This window comes from Anolis carolinensis, chromosome 2 (genome assembly GCF_035594765.1).
Source record: "Anolis carolinensis isolate JA03-04 chromosome 2, rAnoCar3.1.pri, whole genome shotgun sequence".
Taxonomy (NCBI): domain Eukaryota; kingdom Metazoa; phylum Chordata; class Lepidosauria; order Squamata; family Dactyloidae; genus Anolis; species Anolis carolinensis.
The window spans coordinates 20142511-20162636 of record NC_085842.1 but is presented as its reverse complement, the minus strand read 5'-3'; the positions used below and the strand labels follow the sequence as shown (position 1 = coordinate 20162636).

Below are 20126 nucleotides of genomic sequence, written 5' to 3'. Positions count from 1 at the left end.
CCAGAGCCTGCTGAATCGCAACTCCAATGTGGCCGAAGAGACCCTCTCACAAATCCCGCAACAACAAACCAGGGATGAGCTTGCAGCACTGCCTAATTTGGAAGAAGTCAGCAATGCCATCAGCCAACAAAAAAAACCAACAAAGCCAGCAGACCTGATGGGATTCCTGCTGAAATCTTCAAAGAGGGTGGACCTGAGCTGATACACCAACTCCACCAGCTCATTGAAAAGGTGTGGATGACCGAGAAAATCCCAGCAGACTTCAAGGATGCCACCATCATCACCCTTTTCAAGAAAGGGGACAGAACAGACTGCGGGAACTATCGTGGTATCTCCCTTCTAACCTCTGCCGGGAAAATCCTCGCAAGAATCCTTGCAAACCGCCTTCTCCCTGTCTCAGAAGACATCCTCCCAGAATCCCAGAACGGCTTCCACTCCTCCAGAGGAACAGTGGACATGATCTTCACTGCACGACAGCTCCAAGAAAAGATGCACTAGGTCTTATTTTCAGGGGATGTCTTATTTTTCCATGAAGAAGAGCTCACATTTATTGTTGAACAACAAAATGAACATTTATTATATACTGTAAAGTAGTTGTCATCACAAACCAGCATAACCAGACAAACTGTGAATCCTATCAAGAATTTCTTGTTACTACCATTATTTACATGTGCAACAATCTATGGTACCTCTTGCAGTTTAGGTTTCACAAGGTTTCCACGCTGATTTCTCTCTATTCTAGTTTCAATGTAGTCATGAATGAGGAATAATATAATATACTATAATAATAATATGATAATATAATAATAATATAATGATATACAATATATTAATTAGATAATATAATAATAGGATATAATAACAGAATATGATAATAATAAGGTATTAATAGGATAATATAATAATGGGATATAATAACAGAATAGCATAATAATATAATAATAGGATAATATAATAGAATAATAGAATGGAATAGAATGATATAAAATATATTAATAGGATAATATAAAATGGAATATAATAATAACAGAATATGCTAATAATGATAAAATAATAATATGATAATATAATAGGATAATAGTATAGAATATAATGATATAAAATATATTAATAGCATAATATAAAATGGAATATAATAATAACAGAATATGCTAATAATGATAAAATAATATGATAATATAATAGAATCATAGTATAGAATATAATGATATAAAATATATTAATAGGATAATATAAAATGGAATATTATAATAACAGAATAATAATATAATATGAAAATAGAATAATAATATAATGATATAATAATAATAATAGAAAAATATAATATAATGATATAAAATATATTAATAGGATAATATAATAATGGGATATAATAATAGTAACAGAATATGATGATAATAATATGGCAATAGAATAATGGTATAAAACAATGTTTCAGGGCATAGGATAGGAATAAGGATGAGAGGAGAATCCCAATGCGTCCTGTACCTTTAAGGAGCTGAAGCAGCAGGACGAGTGGAAAGCCCTCTTCCTTCCCTCCCACCCTCCCTTGCCCGGGCTCCAGGAGCCAATCAGAAGCCTCTGGGAAGAAGGGAGCATGGCCAGCGTGGCCTTGTCTCCGAAGGAAGAAACGGCAGCACAGCAGCAGCCACGGAAGGTTCTTCAAGCCGCGGCTGGGGGACAGGAAAGGCAAGGCAGGGAGGGAGGCACAGAAAGCAAGCACTTTCTCTCCCTCCTTCTCTCCCTCCCTCCCTCCGGTGTGTGTATGAGTGCTGCTTTAGCCCTGCAGCCATGCTTCCCAATGAAACTCTGCTGCAGCCTTAGTTGCTAGGTCTTACTTTCAGGGGAGGCCTTATATTTGGCAATCCCCCCAAACCCCTGCTAGGTCTTATTCTTTGGGGAGGTCTTATTTTCGGGGAAACACGGTAATCCCTCTGCAATGCCAGAAATACAGCTTAACGGTGTAACATTAGAAAACCTTGACCATTTCTGCTACCTTGGCAGCCACCTCTCCACAGAAGTCAACATCGACACTGAAATACAACACCGCTTGAGCTCTGCGAGTGCAGCATTTTTCCGTATGAAGCAGAGAGTGTTTGATGACCAAGACATCCGTAGAGATACCAAGGTGCTTGTTTACAAAGCCATTGTCCTCCCAACCGTGCTCTATGCCTGCGAAACGTGGACTGTGTACAGACGTCACACCAAACTCCTGGAGCGTTTCCATCAGCGTTGCCTCAGGAAAATCCTGCAAATCTCTTGGGAAGACAGGCGGACAAATGTCAGCATGCTTTAGGAAGCAAAGACCACCAGCATTGAAGCGATGCTCCTACGCCATCAACTCCGCTGGACTGGCCACGTTGTCCAAATGCCCGATCACCGTCTCCCAAAGCAGTTACTCTACTCCGAACTCAAGAATGGGAAACGTAATGTTGGTGGGCAGGAAAAGAGATTTAAAGATGGGCTCAAAGCCAACCTTAAAAACTGTGGCATAGACACTGAGAACTGGGAAGCCCTGGCCCTTGAGCGCTCTAATTGGAGGTCAGCTGTGACCAGCAGTGCTGCGGAGTTTGAAGAGGCACGAACGGAGGGCTTAAGGGAGAAACGTGCCAAGAGGAAGGAGCGTCAAGCTAACCCCGACCGGGACCCGCCTTCCACCTGGAAACTGATGTCCTCACAGCGGGAGAATATGTGGGTCAAGAAAAGGTCTCTTCAGACACCTAAGAACCCACCCCAAGACACCAAGGATGGAAGACAATCGTCCTCGAGCTACGAGGGATCGCCTAAGTTATCCAAGGTGTGCTGCTGAACTTGCCTGCAGATGGATGATGTTCCTCCTGGATTGCAAAGGGGTTTCTGGGGCAAAGATGGGGGTTTCCTCTGCAGTGAAGCCTCCAGCACTTTGGACCCCTTGTCGGTCTCCCATCCAAGTGCTATCCAAGGCTGACTCTGCTTAGCTTCCAAGATTGCATCAACTGCCTTCACGCTATGTAGTCTTAAGGTGCACCCTCTGCCTTCTATTCACTGTTGGGTTTCTGTGGCCACATGAATTACTAGGGGCCTTTTTAAAGTAAGAAATCAAAGGTGGCTTTCCCAGTTCCTCCTCTGAGATACAGCCCAGGACACTTGGGGTGTGTTGGGGTCTCCCATCCAAGTACCAACCAGGGCTGACCCTGCTTAGCTTTCCAGGGCAGATGGGATCTGGTGCTTTAGGGCATTTGTATTTTTAAAATCTTTTAGTTCCCTCCAATTGTTTATGACTTTTGCCCGTCCTACAGTGAACCTAGCATAGGTTTTCCTGGCAATCTTTGTTTTGCGGGAGGAGTTGCCCTGCCTTCTACAGGGGCTGAGAGAGTGTGACTTGCCCAAGGTCACTGAGTTGAGTTTCACAGCTGAGTGGAGATTTGAACCCTGGTCCCACTTCTGAAATCCTTCCCAAATATTCACTCCCCACACATTTGTCCCAACTGGAGGCTCCCTAAGATCACACACTTCCTACCCCAGGCTTTCGGCAAGAGCTTTGGAGTTCATGCTCAGCCCCTGGTTACGGCCAAGACTGATGCTCAGCTCAAGACAGAACTTCCTATGAGAACTACATCAGGCGGAGGCATTTAGACCAAAGAGCATTTGTGGCGGGAGGGGGTGAACGAGAGGTGGATCTCCATTCCGGCTGAAAGACTGAGGCGTGAGAAAAGAACTACAAATCACCTCATTTGAAATGTGGCACCCGTTTTCGGTATATTAGATTTGCTATTGGGCATCAATTAAGGTTGTAAATGAATGATCGACATCTTCCATCCTGGCTCCATCTCAGTTTCTTGCCCAGATGTTGACTCTTCTTCATTGGTGTTGGCCTTGCTGCTAATGAGAGCTGAAGTAGTTGACCTGCCTGGTCGTCTGTGATAAGAACTGTGACAATGATAAGAGAAATGTTTACATCAAGTTGAGGAAACATTTACAACTATTAAGAAGGAAGTCAACACAAGGCCAACACCAATGAAGAAGAGTCAACATCTGGGCAGGAAACTGAGATGGAGCCAGGATGGAAGATGTCGATCATTCATTTACAACCTTAGGACAACATCAGCAAAATATTGCTATATAGGTGACCTTATGACGATCCAGAAAGTGTGACAGACAGCAACGCTGTTCACTCGCCATGCTCAGTGGAGATGATGGGAAAGTGGCAGATTTCCAGGGAAGCAGTCTGGTCCCTTTTGGGGCCTCCTTTTCTCATGGGAAGAGGAAGGAGTGCATTCTGGAGTCACGATATGCGTTGCAGAGAGTCAGTTCTGCTGTATGGAAATAGGGGTCTGATCCTTGGCATTGTTCTTAGGGAAAAAAGATCCATTTTGGAGTTTTGTGCTGGCAGCTGCAGGAAAAGCAGGGCCTGGCCTAAGCAGGTGCTTCTCCAAGGAGGGAGAAAAGAGATTGTAAGGTTTGTATGCATGAAGATGGATACATGTACCTGTGTGTGAATGCTGAGGGAAAATGTAACCTCTCCCTTCGTTCGTTTGTTAGCCAATCTAACTGTTGTTTGTGAATCCAATGTAGTTGCAGCCTCCCAACACTCTGAGGGACCATGAACTGGCCCTCTGCTTAAAAGGTTTGAGGATGGCTGGTATAGGGTGTTCCTTTTTAAGATGCCACTAGACTGTCCGTTCCATTCATTGAAAGGACTAACACAGCCATGCCAGCATCCAGCAAATGTTGATTTTTGTCTGGCATATTCTCTCTCCATGGATTCTCTGATGTAAAGTTAGGCTAGTAGTTTCGCTAAAGCCCTTCCCGCAATCTGATTAGGAGTACGGTTTCCCTCTGGTGTGGATTCTCTTATGTCTGACAAAGGTCGACCCGTTGCTGAAACTCTTATTGCATTCTGTACATTTCTAAAGCTTCTCCCCAGTGTGAATGTTCTGGTGTTTCTTGAGATACTCACTCCGACCAAAGCATTTCCCACACTCCAAGCACTGATAGGGCTTCTCTCTGGTGTGGATTCTCTTATGTCTGACAAAGGTGGACTGGTCAATGAAACTCTTTCCACACTCTAGACATTTATAGGGCTTCTCCTCAGTGTGAATCTTCTGGTGTTTATGGAGATTGGCCTTCTGACCAAAGCATTTCCCACACTCCAAGCACTGATGCGGCTTCTCTGCAGTGTGAATCGTCTGGTGTTTCTTGAGATGGGCACTCTGACCAAAGCATTTCCCACACTCCAAGCACTGATACGGCTTCTCCCCAGTGTGGATTCTCTTATGGGAAGTAAGGTGTGAACTCCAACCAAAGCATTTCCCACACTCCAAGCACTGATACGGCTTCTCCCCAGTGTGAATTTTCTGGTGTTTATGGAGATTGGCCTTCTGACCAAAGCATTTCCCACACTCCAAGCACTGATACGGCTTCTCCCCTGTGTGGATTATCTGGTGTGACTTAAGATGGGCCCTCTTCTTCTTCCCTTTTGGGATCCTTGGATGGTTCATCTCACCAAGTTTCGAATTCATACACTTTCTCCTACTACGAACACTGGAGAAAGCGGTCCCCTTTTTTTCTTCTTCACTTTCCTGCTGGATTGAGATTTCGTGGGAGTCTCCCACCTGAAAGGGGAAGGACTTTTCTTCCGGCTCTTCTGTGAGACTTCCGTCTTGGCTCCAAAAATTCTCCTTCAATGCTTCACACTCTGTTCTTTCTGGGGAATCCTCACCTGGTTGCCTCTCATTCTCACTTTTCCTTTCATCGCCTGTTGGAAATAGAGCAGAAGGCAAATTAAGGCCCATTTTCACCATGAAAATTTCATAGCCTGAGAAAGTTTCTGAACTTTGAATAAGAGTCAAAAGAAAAATTGAAACCTATATCGATTTTCTATTTTTCATTTCCTTCTGTTCCTCACGCAACATAACATTCTGTGGTTCAACAAGCTTCATTATATTTATTCAGATTTTTTACTTTGATGCCCAGAACTGGATACAATCATTCAGGTGAAGATTGACCATTGAGGATGAGGATTTCCATGCCAGGGGTCTGCCCATGCCGTCCCTTGACTTACCTCAGGAAAGGGAAACCTTGGCCTTCCAGATACTACAACTTTCAATCTTTTCTAGCAAAGTAGCACAGCAGCTTGGAGCTCCATGTACCTGGCAGACTCTGGGGCTTAGACTATCTAAAGGTCTAAGGCTGTGGTTCTCAACCTTTTGGTCCCCAGGTGTTTTGGCCTACAACTCCCAGAAATCCCAGCCAGTTTACCAGCTGTTAGGATTTCTGGGAAATGAAGGCCAAAATATCTGGGGACTCACAGGTTGAGAACGACTGGTCTAAGGTTAAGTGAACAAACCCAAAGGGTGCTCACCAATGCTTCCTCTTCATGGTGGAAAGAAGTGACAAGTGGAGTGCCATAAGCAGGGTTCCGCCCTGGACCCGGTTCTGTCCAACAACTTTCTTGATAACTTAAATGAAGGTATGGTCATCATGTTTGCAGATGACACCAAATTGGGAGGGGGAGCTAATACTAGAGAGGAGCAGAATCCAAAACAATCTGAACAGATTAGAGGGATGGGCCAAAGCTAACAAAATGAACTTCAACAGGGAAAAATGCAAGAGACCCCACTTAGGCAGAAAAAATGAAATGCAAAGAGACAGAATGGGGGATACTTGGCACAACAGATCTTGGGGTCCAGGAACCATAGCTTCAAATTACAGGAAAGGAGATTCCACCTGAACATTAGGAAGAACTTCCTAACTTTGAGAGCTATTCAGCAGTGGAACTCTCTGCCCCAGAGTAAGGTGGAGTAGCCTTCTTTGGGGGCCTTTAAACAGAGGCTGGATAGCCATCTATCAGGGGTGCTTTGTATGCAATTTTCTTGCTTTTTGCCAGGGGGTTAGACTGGATGGCCCACAAGGTCACTTCCAACTCTATGATTCTAAGGGAAGGCCCTACTCAGGGGGAGAAGCAGCCACAGTGCTGTGGTTAGTCTAGGAAAAACATCCCCAACATCCAAGGAAACAAACAGACCGTTCTTTGTACCCAATGGTCCAGTATCCCCATCGTCATCTTCCTCTTTGGTCTCCACACTAAACTCCTTCTGCTCCATCTCAGGCAGGGCTTGGACACCTTCAGGGGAACCCACCGTCTCCTCTTCCTCTAACGGCACCTAAAACATTGATCACTTGTTAACCTAATGTATATCTCACCTATATGGCGTTTCTCTGCTCTACATAGTCCTCAAAGTATTTGTGAGATAGGTCAGTGCCAGAGAAAATAACTGGCCCAGGATCACACAATGAGTTTAACGGTCCAGAAGGGACCTGAACCCAGATCTCACAAGTCACAATCCCACATTAAACACAACTGCCTGGGCATTTGATGGGGGCTGTATTTGCTCCTTGCAATGCACTCCTCACCCACACTCTATTTCAACTTTTTCTTAAATTAAAATCTTAGTATGCCCACTCGCTCATGGGAATGTGTGAGGCATTTTTTTCATGTTTTTCTCCTTCCATGATTGTTTAGGGCACAAAATGAGGCCTTTTCAGAATCACAAAATAAACTGAGAGTTAACTATTGGGGCAGAGGGGATGCTGGGAGACCTAAGAAGGCTCAAAGACAGCCCCATATAGTCTAAATTCAGTTACTGCTACCCTGGCTAGATAAGTGAAGAAGACCTGTTGGAGCCTTGCACAAAGCAGCCCTTTGGGAAGCCTGAACCCAATGAAGGGTCCTCACCTGGTTCGCCTGCATCTTGGCCTCTCCCTGCCTCTGGAGGAAGTCCTCTGCCAAGGCCACGGCCTGGGAGCAAGTCTCTGGACCACATCCCTTGACCCAGGCCTCTATCTCTGGAGGCAGGACGGCCAAGAACTGCTCCAAGACCAGAAACTCCAAGATCTGCTCCTTCGAATGCCTTTCAGCTTTCAGCCACTGGCAACACAGTTCCTGAAGCTGGCCGTAAGCCCCTCTCGGACCCTCAGCCTCCCGGTAGCGGAAACGCCGGAAACACTGCCGCTGCTCCTCCCTCCACATGGCATCTCCGTGCAAGATAGCGGCCTTCACTTTCCCATAATCCTCCCTGCCTTCGGCCTCCAGGCCAGTGAAGGCCCGCTTGGCCTCTCCGCTCAATGCTGGCAGGAGCCGGGGCACCCACTCTTCCTTGGGCCACCGGCAGGCTTGGGCCACTTGCTCAAAGGAGGCCAGGAAAGCTTTGGCGTCGTCCCACGGCTCCTCCCTCGACTGAGAGGGGCCCCAGTTTGGGTGAGGGCCTTCCACGCTCTTCAGGAACTCCTGCCATTGGGTTTCCCACTGCTGAAGCGAGTCTTTGTCAGGTTCCTGTTTCACCTCCTTTGGTGTGCTTTGCAAGAATGCCTCCATCGTCCCAACATGGCAGCTCCCTCTCACTTCCCGTGACAACTGCTTTGGTATATGACTTGTAAGGTCTTCTCGGGTCTCCATTTTCATCCTTAGACAATACCAGCCTGAAATGGTGGGAAATTCTAGAGTCTACTGCACGAGTTGAAACATCTGCCTGGAGCTTACCGCCTGGAAAACTGAAAGAAAAAAGACTATTATACAACATTCAGTTTTTAAAGAGGAAGAGTTATGAAAGCAAAGATGCAGGGCTGGAATGGAACTGGTACCTTAAATAGGGAATCATGAAAAGGTTAAAACAGTACACTCTGACTACTGTATCCATGGGGCATACTTTCCTGAATTTACTGCAAAAACAGGAAATTATGGATTATAGCAAACCTTATTGAAATGAAAGGCTCTGCCAGCACAAAGCTGTCCTGGAGAAGCTAGGCTAGGAATGTCAAGCCGATTTCCATCAAGGGCCACATTAGCTTCATGGTTGCTGTCAAATGGCCATTGAAAATTGGAGCCATGAGGAGTGGCCTTCAAAATGGAGAAGAACATTGATATATGAATGATAGCTCTTCCCAGTGAGCAGCAACTGTCATTTTGAAAGAAGTAGCCACTTTGAAAACTGGAGCTAAGAAGTGATGCCTCCAAAATGGAGAAGAAAATTGCTATAGGGCCGGGCTTTAGCACAGCAAGCTGCAATACATTTTGCAACTAGAAGGTTGAGAGTTCGAAGCCCAGGTCAGTGTGAGCTCCTGACCTTTAGCCCAGCTTCTGCCTATCTAGCAGTTTGAAAACAAATGTAAGTTGATAAATAGGAACTGCATTAAAGGGGAGGTGTTTAGGCTTGGCATTTGATCAGAAAACAGGAGGAAGTTTATGAAGAAAGAAAGCTCTTCGGCAGGGAGATGGAGCGACTGCACTGCCCAGTGGCCGGAACTGAGAACAGTCTCCAAAGATGCCGAAAGACCAACGTTTTTGTTATTATCCCTCTTTTCCTCCCATAATTGGAACCCAAAGCAGCCCACAACTTAAATAAACCAGATAACTAAAAACAAGCCAAAAAATAAATTTTAATATGGAATTAAACTACAGTAGAGTTTTGCAGGGGCCCCTGATGGCACAGTGTGTTAAAGTGCTGAGCTGCTGAACTTGCGGACCAAACAGTCCCAGGTTCAAACCCCGGGAGCGGAATGAGTGGCCGCTGTTAGCTCCAGCTCCTGCCAACCTAGCAGTTCGAAAACATGCCAATGTGAGTAGATCAATAGGTACCGCTCCGGCGGGAAGGTAACGGCGCTGCATGCAGTCATGCCGGCCACGTGACCTTGGAGGTGTCTACGGACAACGCCGGCTCTTCGGCTTAGAAATGGAGATGAGCACCAACCCCCAGAGTCGAACATGACTGGACTTAACGTCAAGGGAAAACTTTACCTTTACCTTAAACCCAAGAACTCCGCCTCAGACGTTTCTCCTTTTCCTCCAAAAACCTCCGAGAAAGAAACGAGTTTCCCAAGAAGCCGCTTTTGGAGGAGAAGCCGGACCAGGAAGAGGAGGACACAGGACACATCCGCCCAAAACAAATACACTGCAGGAAGTCCCCTCTAGCCACCTGGAGTTCCAGATTTCGATGGTTTTGCCTTCAATCCGCCGTTGGTCTGGAGGACCAACTCCCAGAAGCTTCCGCTTCCTTGGATAAGGAGCAGGAATTCTGGGAACTGAAGTCCCAAACTGCCTGGAAGGGCCGTTTCCCAAACTGCCTTGGGAAGTACTTGGCGCTTAAAGCTGAGAGGAAATGTTTTTCTTTACGGGGAAGAAATTCCTCTGATAAATGTTTAATAAAGTCGTTTTTCCATCTTACCCATGAGAAGTGCAAATAAGGACTGTTTTTTTAAATGACTGTATTTATTTTTTTTTCATTTTTATTTTTGTTAACATCATCGTTCTCATCTATCTATTTATCTATCTATCTATATGTATAAAAGGGTAATGAAATTTCAGCCTAGGACAAAACGACAAAACTACACACCCCAGAAACACTAAACTTGGCATCACAACCCCTCATCCATGCCTCTACGTTCATACAACAAAAAGAAAAGAAAAATAAAGTCCTAATTAGAGGGAGAGGAATAATTGTTTTTATCCAATTGCTGCCAGTTAGAAGGCTAAGCTCCGCCCACTTGGTCTCCTAGCAAGCCACTCAGCCCAGGTGACAGGCAGAGTTAGGCCTCACTTAGGCCTCTTTCACACTGCCTATAAAATTATCAGATTTGAACTGGATTATATGGCAGTGTAGACTCAAGGCCCTTCCACACAGCTATATAACCCATTTATAATCTTATATTATCTGCTTTGCACTGGATTATCTTGACTCCACACTACCATATAATCCACTTCAGTGTGCATTTTATACAGCTGTGAAGAAGGGGCCTCAGATAATCCAGTTCTGAGCAGATAATATAAGATTAGAAATATACAGTAGAGTCTCACTTATCCAACGTAAACAGGCCGGCAGGATAAGTGAATATGTTGGATAATAAGAAGGGATTAAGGAAAAGCCGATTAAACATCAAATTAGGTAATCGTTATACAAATTAAGCACCAAAACATCATATTATACAACAAATTTGACAGAAAAAGTAGTTCCATGCGCAGTAATGCTATGTAGTATTTACAGTAGAGTCTCACTTATCCAAGACTCGCTTATCCAACGTTCTGGATTATCCAACGCATTTTTGTAGTCAATGCTTTCAATATATCGTGAATTCGTAAATATCGTAAATTCATAAATACAGTAATTACTACATAGCATTACTGTGTATTGAACTACTTTTTCTGCCAAATTTGTTGTCTAACATGATGTTTTGGTGCTTCATTTGTAAAATCATAACCTTATTTGATGTTTAATAGGCTTTTCCTTAATGCATCCTTATTATCCAACATATTCGCTTATCCAACATTCTGCCGGCCCGTTTATGTTGGATAAGTGAGACTCTACTGTAATTACTATCATATAATAATACAGAACAATATAATCTCTAAAATCAGGACAGTAAATAAAGAGTAACACACTGAAAGCATAAGCCACAGCAACGCGTGGCCGGGCACAGCTAGGTCATGAGTTTGAGGCCAGCCCGTGGCGGAGTGAGCACCCAACCATTAAAATAAAAAATAGCCCTACTCGTTGTTGACCTAAGCAACCTGAAAGGTAGTTGCATCTATCAAGTAGGTACCACTTATGTGGGGAGGCTAATTTAATCAATTTAAATCATAAAAATCATCTAGCAGCATTTGGAATAAGGAAGTATCCAAGGACTCAGCAACACAGTGGATGATGAACCAGCTGTTCCCAGTGGCTGGAATTTAGCATACCCTCAGGAGGCTGGAGGAGGTAAAATTGCCTCTGTCTCTGTCTCTATGTTCATATGGCATTGAATGTTTGCCTTGTATGTGTACATTGTGATCCGCTCTGAGTCCCCTTCAGGGTGAGGAGGGCGGAATATAAATACCATAAATAAATAAATACCAGGCCCAATTCAAGGTGCAGGTTTTGACCTATAAAGCCCTATACGGCTCCGGCCCTGCCTGTCTCCGTGATCACATCTGGTGGTTCCTGCAAGTCTTTGAGCAAGAGGAGTTCAATTGTTTAACATGCTGACCCTGCTCTGCACCCTATTCACCCCCAGGCCTTATGATACACTGATGTACAAGTCTTTATCTATCCCTTATAATTGACTATGTCTAACTCACAGCCCTGATTACTGGTATTTGGCTCCTTGATGGAATATACTGATTGGAACTGTAACTGTGTCCATTTTAATTGAACTGTTTTTACTGTTGTCTTATGTTGTTTTTACTATGTTTGTTATGTCCATGCTGCTGTGTGATCATAGAATCATAGAGTTGGAAGCATCCTCGTGGGCCATCCAGTCCAACCCCCTGCAAGCAGCAGGAAAATCTCATTCAAAGCACCCCCGACAGATGGCCATCCTGCCTCTGCTTAAAAGCCTCCAAGGAAGGAGCCTCCACCACACTCCGGGGCAGAGAGTTCCACTGCCAAATAGCTCTCACAGTGAGGAAGTTCTTCCTCATGTTCAGGTGGAATCTCCTTTCCTGTAGTTTGAAGCCATTGTTCCACGTCCTAGTCTCCAGGGCAGCAGAAAGGAAGCTTGCTCCCTCCTCCCTATGACTTTCCCTCACTTATTTGTACATGGCTATCATGTCTCCTCTTAGCCTTCTCTTCTGCAGGCTAAACATACCCAGCTCTTTAAGCCGCTCCTCATAAGGTTTGTTCTCCAGACCCTTGATCCTTTTAGTCGCCCTCCTCTAGACACTGTCCAGCTTGTCAACATCTCCCTTCAGTTGCAGTGCCCAGAATTGGACACAGTGTGATTCCAGGTGTGGTCTGACCAAGGCAGAATAGAGGGGGAGCATGACTTCCCTGGATCTAGATGCTATACCCCTATGTATGCAGGCCAACATCCCATTGGGTTTTTTCACCGCAGCATCACATTGTTGGCTCATGTTCAACTTGTTGTCCATTAGGACTCCAAGATCTTTTTCACATGTACTGTTGTTGAGCCAGGCATCCCCCATTCTGTATCTTTGCATTTATTTTTTCTGCCTAAGTGGAGTCTCTTGCATTTGTCCCTGTTGAACTTCATTTTGTTAGTTTCAGCCCATCTCTCTAATCTGTTAATATTGTTTTGAATTCTGCTCTTGTCTTCTGGAGTGTTAGCTCTCCTGCCCAGTTTGGTGTCGTCTGCAAACTTGATGATCCTGCCTTCTAGCCCTTCGTCTAAGTCGTTAATAAAGAAGTTGAACAGAACCGGGCCCAGGGCGGAACCCTGCTTATGGCACTCCACTTGTCACTTCTTTCCACCATGAAGAGGAAGCATTGGGGAGAATCACCCTTTGGGTTCATTCGCTTAGCCAATTACAGATCCACCTAACCATAGTTCTGTCTAGCCCACATTTGACTAGCTTGTTTGATGTTTTGACTATTGACTGATTTTTGGCACACATGTTGGAAACCACCTCTTGAGTCCTCTTGAGGAAATAGAGCGGTATATATAAAGGATTATTATTATCATCAACAACTACTTGTCAAGTCTGCACTTGTATGTGAATGTGCATTCAGATCACCTGTCAACTTATGCTGGCCTCAGTCATTTTGTAGTTTCCTTTGGCAGGACATACTTGGGGCGGTTTGGCTACTTCTTTCCTCTGAAGGACTACATAGCCTCCGGCACGAGGGATTAGTTGTACATCGCCCATCCAAGCATTAACTAGCATAGCTCCCAGGATTAGAGAGCGTTGTGCGACAACTATAAAATTAAGGAGTTAGATTGGAAATGATTTTAGTGGATAATGCATTTTAATATCTATATTCACAGATTAAAGTGTCCTACATGAAGCCAAATGCGATGGTAGCATATCCTAAACTCTCTGCTTTAAATATTTTGAACCTTTGTTTAGAATGTTGTAAGAACCTCTGATTTTGATATTTTCACCTTCCAAAGCCCTGGTCCAATGCCGTAATAACATTTATTAATTCAAGGAAGATCCACAGCCTTTAGGCCTACAGAATTCAGGGACCCAAGGCATTTTACCACAAATTAAAACAAAGTATCTTTGCATGTATGGATACTTTAATATAATAATAATTTAAAAACTTTATTTCTAGACCACCCTCTCTCTCCAGGTTGTTTACAGGCACAAAGCAAAAAGGAAGACATTCAGTGCCTCAAATGAGGACCAACACATCAAAATTATACAAGATAATGCACAGTAACAATAGTAAACTTGCAACAAAAAATTAAGCATGGGGATGAAAATAATAAAAAATAATCCAATAAGACATAGTCAACTAAAACATGAGCACAACATTACAACACATATCCTAAAAGCAATTAAGATGCAATTACATTAGCCAGCGTTCCAATGGGTTAAAGTGTCCTAGTCTTCCCCCTCCTCCTCTTGTACAATTAATTAGTATTTTTTAAATTGTTGTATTCCCTCAAATTGCTTCTGACTTTTGGCAGTCCTAGTGTGAACTGCCACTAGACTGTTCTTTGGATTGGGGGGAAAAACTAACACAGCTGATTTTTGTGTGGCAGCTTCACTTGGCATGGATTCTCTGATGTAAAGTCAGGCTGTTACTTTGACTGAAGCTCTTTCCGCACTCTGAACAAATGTATGGTTTCTCTCCGGTGTGGATTCTCTTATGTCTGATGAGGGTGGACTCAGCTGTGAAACTTTTGCCACATTCGGGGCAAGTATATGGCTTCTCTCCCGTGTGTATCCGTTGATGAGTTCTAAGGTTTCTTGGGTGGCTGAAACCCTTTCCGCACTCTGTACATTTATAGGGCGTCTCCCCCATGTGCACTCTTTGGTGCTTCATGAAGCTCAACTCATCAGCGAAACTTTTGCTGCAATCCGGGCAATGGTATGGCTTCTCTCCCTGGTGAATCTTCTGATGTCTAAGCAAGTGGGTGCTGGAGTTGAAGCTTTTCCCACATTCGGAGCATTGGTATGGCTTCTCCCCAGTGTGGATTATCTGGTGTGACTTGAGATAGGCAATCTGACCAAAGCATTTCCCACACTCCAAGCACTGATACGGCTTCTCCCCAGTGTGGATTATCTGGTGTCTCGAGAGGTGGGTCTTCCAAGCAAAGCATTTCCCACACTCCAAACACTGATACGGCTTCTCCCCAGTGTGGATTACCTGGTGTGTCGAGAGGTGGGTCTTACAACCAAAGCATTTCCCACACTCCAAACATTTATAAACCTTCTCCTTTTGGATCCTTGAAAGCTTCATCTTACTGATATCCAAATTCATATACTGTCTCTCATCTGCAGAAATACTTTGATTCAGGTATATGTTGGAACTCATCCCTTCATAAAGCGTTTCGCATTCAGTGAGGTTTCCACTCTGATGGAAAGTTTTTGCAAACATTACATCTGTTTCGTTCTCACAGGGAAAAGCAATTCTCTTTTTTTCTTTCTCACTTTCCTGTTGTACTGAGATTGTCTGAAAACCTCCCTCCTGAAATGGGAAGGATTTGGCTTCCAAGAGGCTTCCATATTGACTCGCTAGGCCAACTTGGCTCCACATATGCTGCTTCAATGCTTCACACTCTGTTCTTTCTGAGGAATCATCACCTAGTTGCCCCTTATTCTCACCTTTCCATTCATCACCTGCTGGAAATAAAGGATAAGGAAAATTAAGACTCATTCTCACAATACCACCAGGAAAGTTTAAGGGCAAAAACACAGAGTGGTGGCTCCCAGGTTTTTGGAAATTCTTCCCTGGCGAAGTTAGGATTGTCTCATATTTCTTTCTTTTCACTAACCAATGAAAATTACATAGTATGAGAAGGTTTCTGAATCTTCCTCCGGAACTCAGGGGTCTGATTTCATTTACTTATAGGTAAAGGTAAAGGTTTTCCCCTGACGTTAAGTCCAGTCGTGACCAACTCTGGGGGTTGGTGCTCATCTCCATTTCTAAGCCGAAGAGCCGGCGTTGTCCGTAGACACCTCCAAGGGTATGTGGCCAGCATGACTGCATGGAGCGCCGTTACCTTCCCGCCGGAGCGGTAGCTATTGATCTACTCACATTTGCATGTTTTCGAACTGCTAGGTTGGCAGGAGCTGGGGCTAACAGCGGGTGCTCATTCCACTCCCAGGATTTGAATTATAATTTACTTATAATTAAGGGAAAATCTCTCATTAGGCATTTTCTACATCTTACACTGTGATTCTATGGTATGTTTTCCTGGATGTTTTTGAACTTTGATGGCCAGAACTGGATACAATAAACCAGGTGAGGACTGACCAGAGATGATGAGGATTTTCAGGCCAGGGATCTGCCCATGCAGTCCCTTAACTTAACCCAGAGGAGGAGAATCTTTGGTCTGTTAGATACTACAACTTTCAATCCCTTCTGAAAAAGCATTACAGGAGCTGGGAACCCCATGTACCTAGCAGATCCTTGGGCTTAGACTATCCAAAAGAAGAAGGGAAGGCCCTACTCAGGGGGAGAAGCAGCCACAGTTCTGTGCTTAGTCTAGGAAGAACAGTCCCCAACATCCAAGGACACAAACAGCTAATTTTTCTCACCCAAGAGTCCAGCATCCCCGCCGTCATCTTCCTGTTTGATCTCCACAATAAGCTTCTTCTGCTCAATCTCATGCATGGTTTGGCCACCTTCATTCTCCTCCTCTTCTAACAGCACCTTAAATATTTATCAGATGTTAGCCAAATGTATATCTCACGTATACAGCTTTCCTCTGTTTTGCAAAGTCCTCAAAGTATTTGTGAGGTAGGTCATGACCGGAAAAAATGACTGCCCCATGGTCACAGAATGCATTTTTAGTCCAGAACGGACTTGAAGCAACATCTTGCAAATCACAATCCAGCATTAAACCTACTGCCTGGGAATGTGATGGGGGCTGTGTTTTCTCTTTGTAGGGCACTCCTCAGCCTCTCCGTATTTCAACTTTTTCTTAAAATCTCAGTATCCCTCATCTCCTTATGGGAATTTGTGATGCAATTTTGCCATATTTTTCTTCTTCCATGGCTGTTTCCGGCACAAAAGAGGTCTTTTTAAAACCAAAATGTAAACCGAGGGTTAACCATTGTGGCAGAAGGGATGCTGGGAGACAGAAGGCTTAAAATAGCCTCATAAAGGCAACTTTTTACTTACTCCAGACCTAAACACACTGCTGCCCTGGCTTGACAATGTGTAATTTGTCACTGTTTTTATTATTGTTGTGAGCCGCCCCGAGTCCCCTCGGGGAGATGGGGCGGGATATAAGGATAAATTTATTATTATTATTATTATTATTATTATTATTATTATTATTGATAAATGAAGGGGATCTGCTGGCACCTTGCACAAAGCAGGCCTTTGGGAAACCTGGAACCCAATAAACATTCCTCACCTGGTTTGCCTGCCTCCTGGCCTCTCGCTGCCTCTGAAGAAAGTCCTCCGCTAAGGCCACCGCCTGGGAGCAGGTCTCTGGACCACATTCCTTGACCCAGGCTTCTATCTCTGGAGGCAGGACGGCCAAAAATTGCTCCAAGACAAGCAGCTCCAGAATCTGCTTCTTCGAATGTCTTTCAGCTGAAGGCTGGAAACATTGCCTCTGCTCTTCCCGCTGCATGCTGTTCCTGTGCAAGATTGCAGCCTTTACTTTCCCATAATCCTCTCTGTCTTCGGCCTCCAGGCTGGTGAAGGCCCGCTTGGCCTCTCCGCTCAATGCTGGCAGAAGCCGGGGCACCCACTCTTCCTTGGGCCACCGGCAGGCTTGAGCCACTTGCTCAAAGGAGGTCAGGAAGGCTTTGGCGTCGTCCCACGGCTCCTCCCTCGACTGAGAGGTGCCCCAGTTTGGGTGAGGGCCTTCCAGGCTCTTCAGGAACTCCTGCCATTGGGTTTCCCACTGCTGAAGCGAGTCTTTGTCAGGCTCCTGTTTCACCTCCATTGGTCTCCTTGGCAGGAATCCCTCTGTCATCCCAAAATGACAACTCCCTCTCACTTCCTGTGACAACTGCCCTTGTATAAGACTTGTAACATCTTCTCGGGTCTCCATTTCCATCCTTGGATAGTAACCTTAAATGGTGAGGAATGCTAGAGTATACTGCAGCCGTCTAAACATCCACGTGGAGATTTTTATCTGGATAACTGGAAGAAAAAAAGATTACACAACATACACATTTTAAAGAGGAAGAGCTACAAAATCAAGTGACCAGGAGTGTCAAGCCCATTTTAATCAAAGGCCATACCAGCCTTATGGTTACTTTTAAAGGGCCATTGGACCATGGATGGAGAATCTGTGGAAACAGAGGGGCTGTCATAATTATTTTACAGAGCATCAGTTGCTCTTTAGTTTTTATCTAGTTTGGGTCCCCAGATGTTATTGAATGACAAAACTGACCACTCAGTAGGAATAGAAGCCCAAGAGCATTTATGGCTCTGAGGTTTGGAAAAGATTACAGGGAATTGTAACGCCAGTCATCATATCAACAAGCCTTCTCGCTAAATCCAACCCAATTATCCTGACTAAACTGAGCAAACAGCAGCCTTCCAGCTGTTACTGTATCTCAACTCCCATCAGCTCTAGTCCTGATGTCTAATTCATTTGTTTATTTATTTACAGTATTTATATTCCGCCCTTCTCACCCCGAAGGGGACTCAGGGTGGATCACATTACACATATAGGCAAACATTCAATGCCTTTTAACATAAAACAAAGACAAACAAACATAGGCTCCGAGCAGCCTCGAACTCATGACCTCCTGGTCAGAGTGATTCACTGCAGTTAATTGCTGCTGGCTTGCTCTCCTGCCTGCGCCACAGCCCGGGTGACAAATGATGACAAATACATCCACTTTTCTGTTTGTGTACTTATTATCCCTCTTTTCCTCCCATAATTGGGACACAACTTGAAAAAGCCAGACAACTAAAAACAGGCAAAAAGAACATTTTAAAATGAAATGAAACTGGTCACAAAAACTGTGGGTATATCTCCACTGCCGAATGAATGCAGTTTGCTACGCCTTTCAACTGCCAGTCTCAATGCTATAGGATCTGGGCAGCTGTAGTTTGAGGAGGCAGAGAAGGGAAAGACCTTGGAAAACTGCAATTCCCAGCATCCCCTGCATGGAGCCAGGGAAGAGTCAGGGGTGTGAAGTGCATTCCTTCTCCAGTGGAGATGAACCCCACAACACTCCCCTTGCCGCCCTCCTGCTCTTCTTCATCCTGCTCCCAAAAGAGATGAAACATTTCCCATCAGACCAGGCCTTCCTTCCCTCACCTTCCTCCCTCCAGTTTCTTCCCTTTAAATCCAAGAACTCCGCCTCAGGTGTTTCTCCTTTTCTTCCAAAACCTCCAAGACAGAAAAGCAAAAGGCACAAGTTTCCCAAGAAGCCGCTTTGGGAGGAGAAGCCGAACCAGGAAGGGGACGACACAGGCCACATCCTTGAAAACAAACACTGCCGGAAGTCCTCTCTAGCCAGCTGTAGTTCCAGATCTCGAAGGTTTGCCTTCAAACAGCCTTTGGTCCTCCAGCCTTTTGGACTTCAACTCCCAGAAGCCTCCGCTTCCTTGAAAAAGGAGCAGGAATTCTCGGAATTCTCGGAATTCCTGCTTGAAGGCAAACTTCCAAGGTCTCAAAATACAGGTGGCTAGAGAGGACTTCCTACAGTGTTTTGTTTTGGAGTGTGTCTTCCTCTTCCTGGTTCGGCTTCTTCTACAAAAGCGGCTTCTTGGGAACCTCGTGCCTTTTGCTTTTCTTTCTTTGGAGGAAAAGGAGAAACATCTGAGCCGAAGTTCTTGGATTTAATGTGTTGTTGAAGACTTTCATGGCCGGAATTACTGAGTTGCTGTGAGTTTTACGGGCTGTGTGGCCATGTTGCAGAAGCATTCTCTCCTGACGTTTCACCCACATCTATGGCAGGCATCCTCAGAGGATTTAGATGGAAGAAACTGGAGGGATGAACGTGAACGAAGACAGAGGAAGGAAAGGGAAGGAAAGGCTGGTCTAATGAGAAATATTACCCCCTCCTCCTTTGGGAGCAGGATGAGAAAGAGCAGGAGAGTTGCAACTGCTTTTCTATAGATCAGTGGTTCTCAACCTGTGGGTCCCCGGATGTTTTGGCCTTCAACTCCCAGAAATCCTAATGGCTGGTAAACTGGCTAGGATTTCTGTGAGTTGTAGACCAAAACATCTGGGGACTCAGAGGTTGAGAACCATTGCTATAGATGCAGGGCTGTACCAGAAAT

At 44.7% G+C, this 20126-nt stretch overlaps 2 protein-coding genes across 3 annotated transcripts; both read right to left on the bottom strand.

Moving 5' to 3' along the window:
* Nucleotides 1-4045: 4045 nt before the first annotated feature.
* LOC103280879 (zinc finger and SCAN domain-containing protein 31) lies at nucleotides 4046-9934 on the bottom strand. Its single transcript, XM_062973463.1, has 4 exons — nucleotides 9782-9934; nucleotides 7718-8532; nucleotides 7007-7145; nucleotides 4046-5737 (listed from the first exon to the last, which is right to left on the bottom strand). Exons 2-4 carry the CDS (start codon nucleotides 8441-8443, stop codon nucleotides 4890-4892), a joined length of 1713 nt encoding a protein of 570 aa, XP_062829533.1. The 5' UTR covers nucleotides 8444-8532; nucleotides 9782-9934; the 3' UTR covers nucleotides 4046-4889.
* Nucleotides 9935-13974: 4040 nt separating this feature from the next.
* On the bottom strand, nucleotides 13975-19341 carry LOC103280880 (zinc finger protein 397). 2 transcript variants are annotated; one of them, XM_062973429.1, is made up of 4 exons: nucleotides 19159-19341; nucleotides 17287-18026; nucleotides 16463-16577; nucleotides 13975-15544 (listed from the first exon to the last, which is right to left on the bottom strand). In XM_062973429.1, exons 2-4 carry the CDS (start codon nucleotides 17938-17940, stop codon nucleotides 14463-14465), a joined length of 1851 nt encoding a protein of 616 aa, XP_062829499.1. In that variant the 5' UTR covers nucleotides 17941-18026; nucleotides 19159-19341; the 3' UTR covers nucleotides 13975-14462. The 2 variants fall into 2 exon arrangements, with proteins under 2 accessions (XP_062829499.1, XP_008119373.3); XM_008121166.3 differs by having other exon boundaries at nucleotides 13975-15541.
* Nucleotides 19342-20126: the final 785 nt, after the last annotated feature.

Bases quoted from the DNA above. Each gene is read 5' to 3' on its own strand.
- LOC103280879 (XM_062973463.1), bottom strand. From the start codon at position 8,443: ATGAAAATGGAGACCCGAGAAGACCTTACAAGTCATATACCAAAGCAG. The intron at 7,146-7,717 runs GTGAGGACCCTT...TCAATGTTTTAG, and splicing joins CCAAGATGCAGGCGAACCAG to GTGCCGTTAGAGGAAGAGGA. The intron at 5,738-7,006 runs GTCTGTTTGTTT...TATTTCCAACAG, and splicing joins ACCATTGGGTACAAAGAACG to GCGATGAAAGGAAAAGTGAG.
- LOC103280880 (XM_062973429.1), bottom strand. From the start codon at position 17,940: ATGGAAATGGAGACCCGAGAAGATGTTACAAGTCTTATACAAGGGCAG. The intron at 16,578-17,286 runs GTGAGGAATGTT...TAAATATTTAAG, and splicing joins CCAGGAGGCAGGCAAACCAG to GTGCTGTTAGAAGAGGAGGA. The intron at 15,545-16,462 runs GTGAGAAAAATT...CTTTATTTCCAG, and splicing joins CGGGGATGCTGGACTCTTGG to CAGGTGATGAATGGAAAGGT.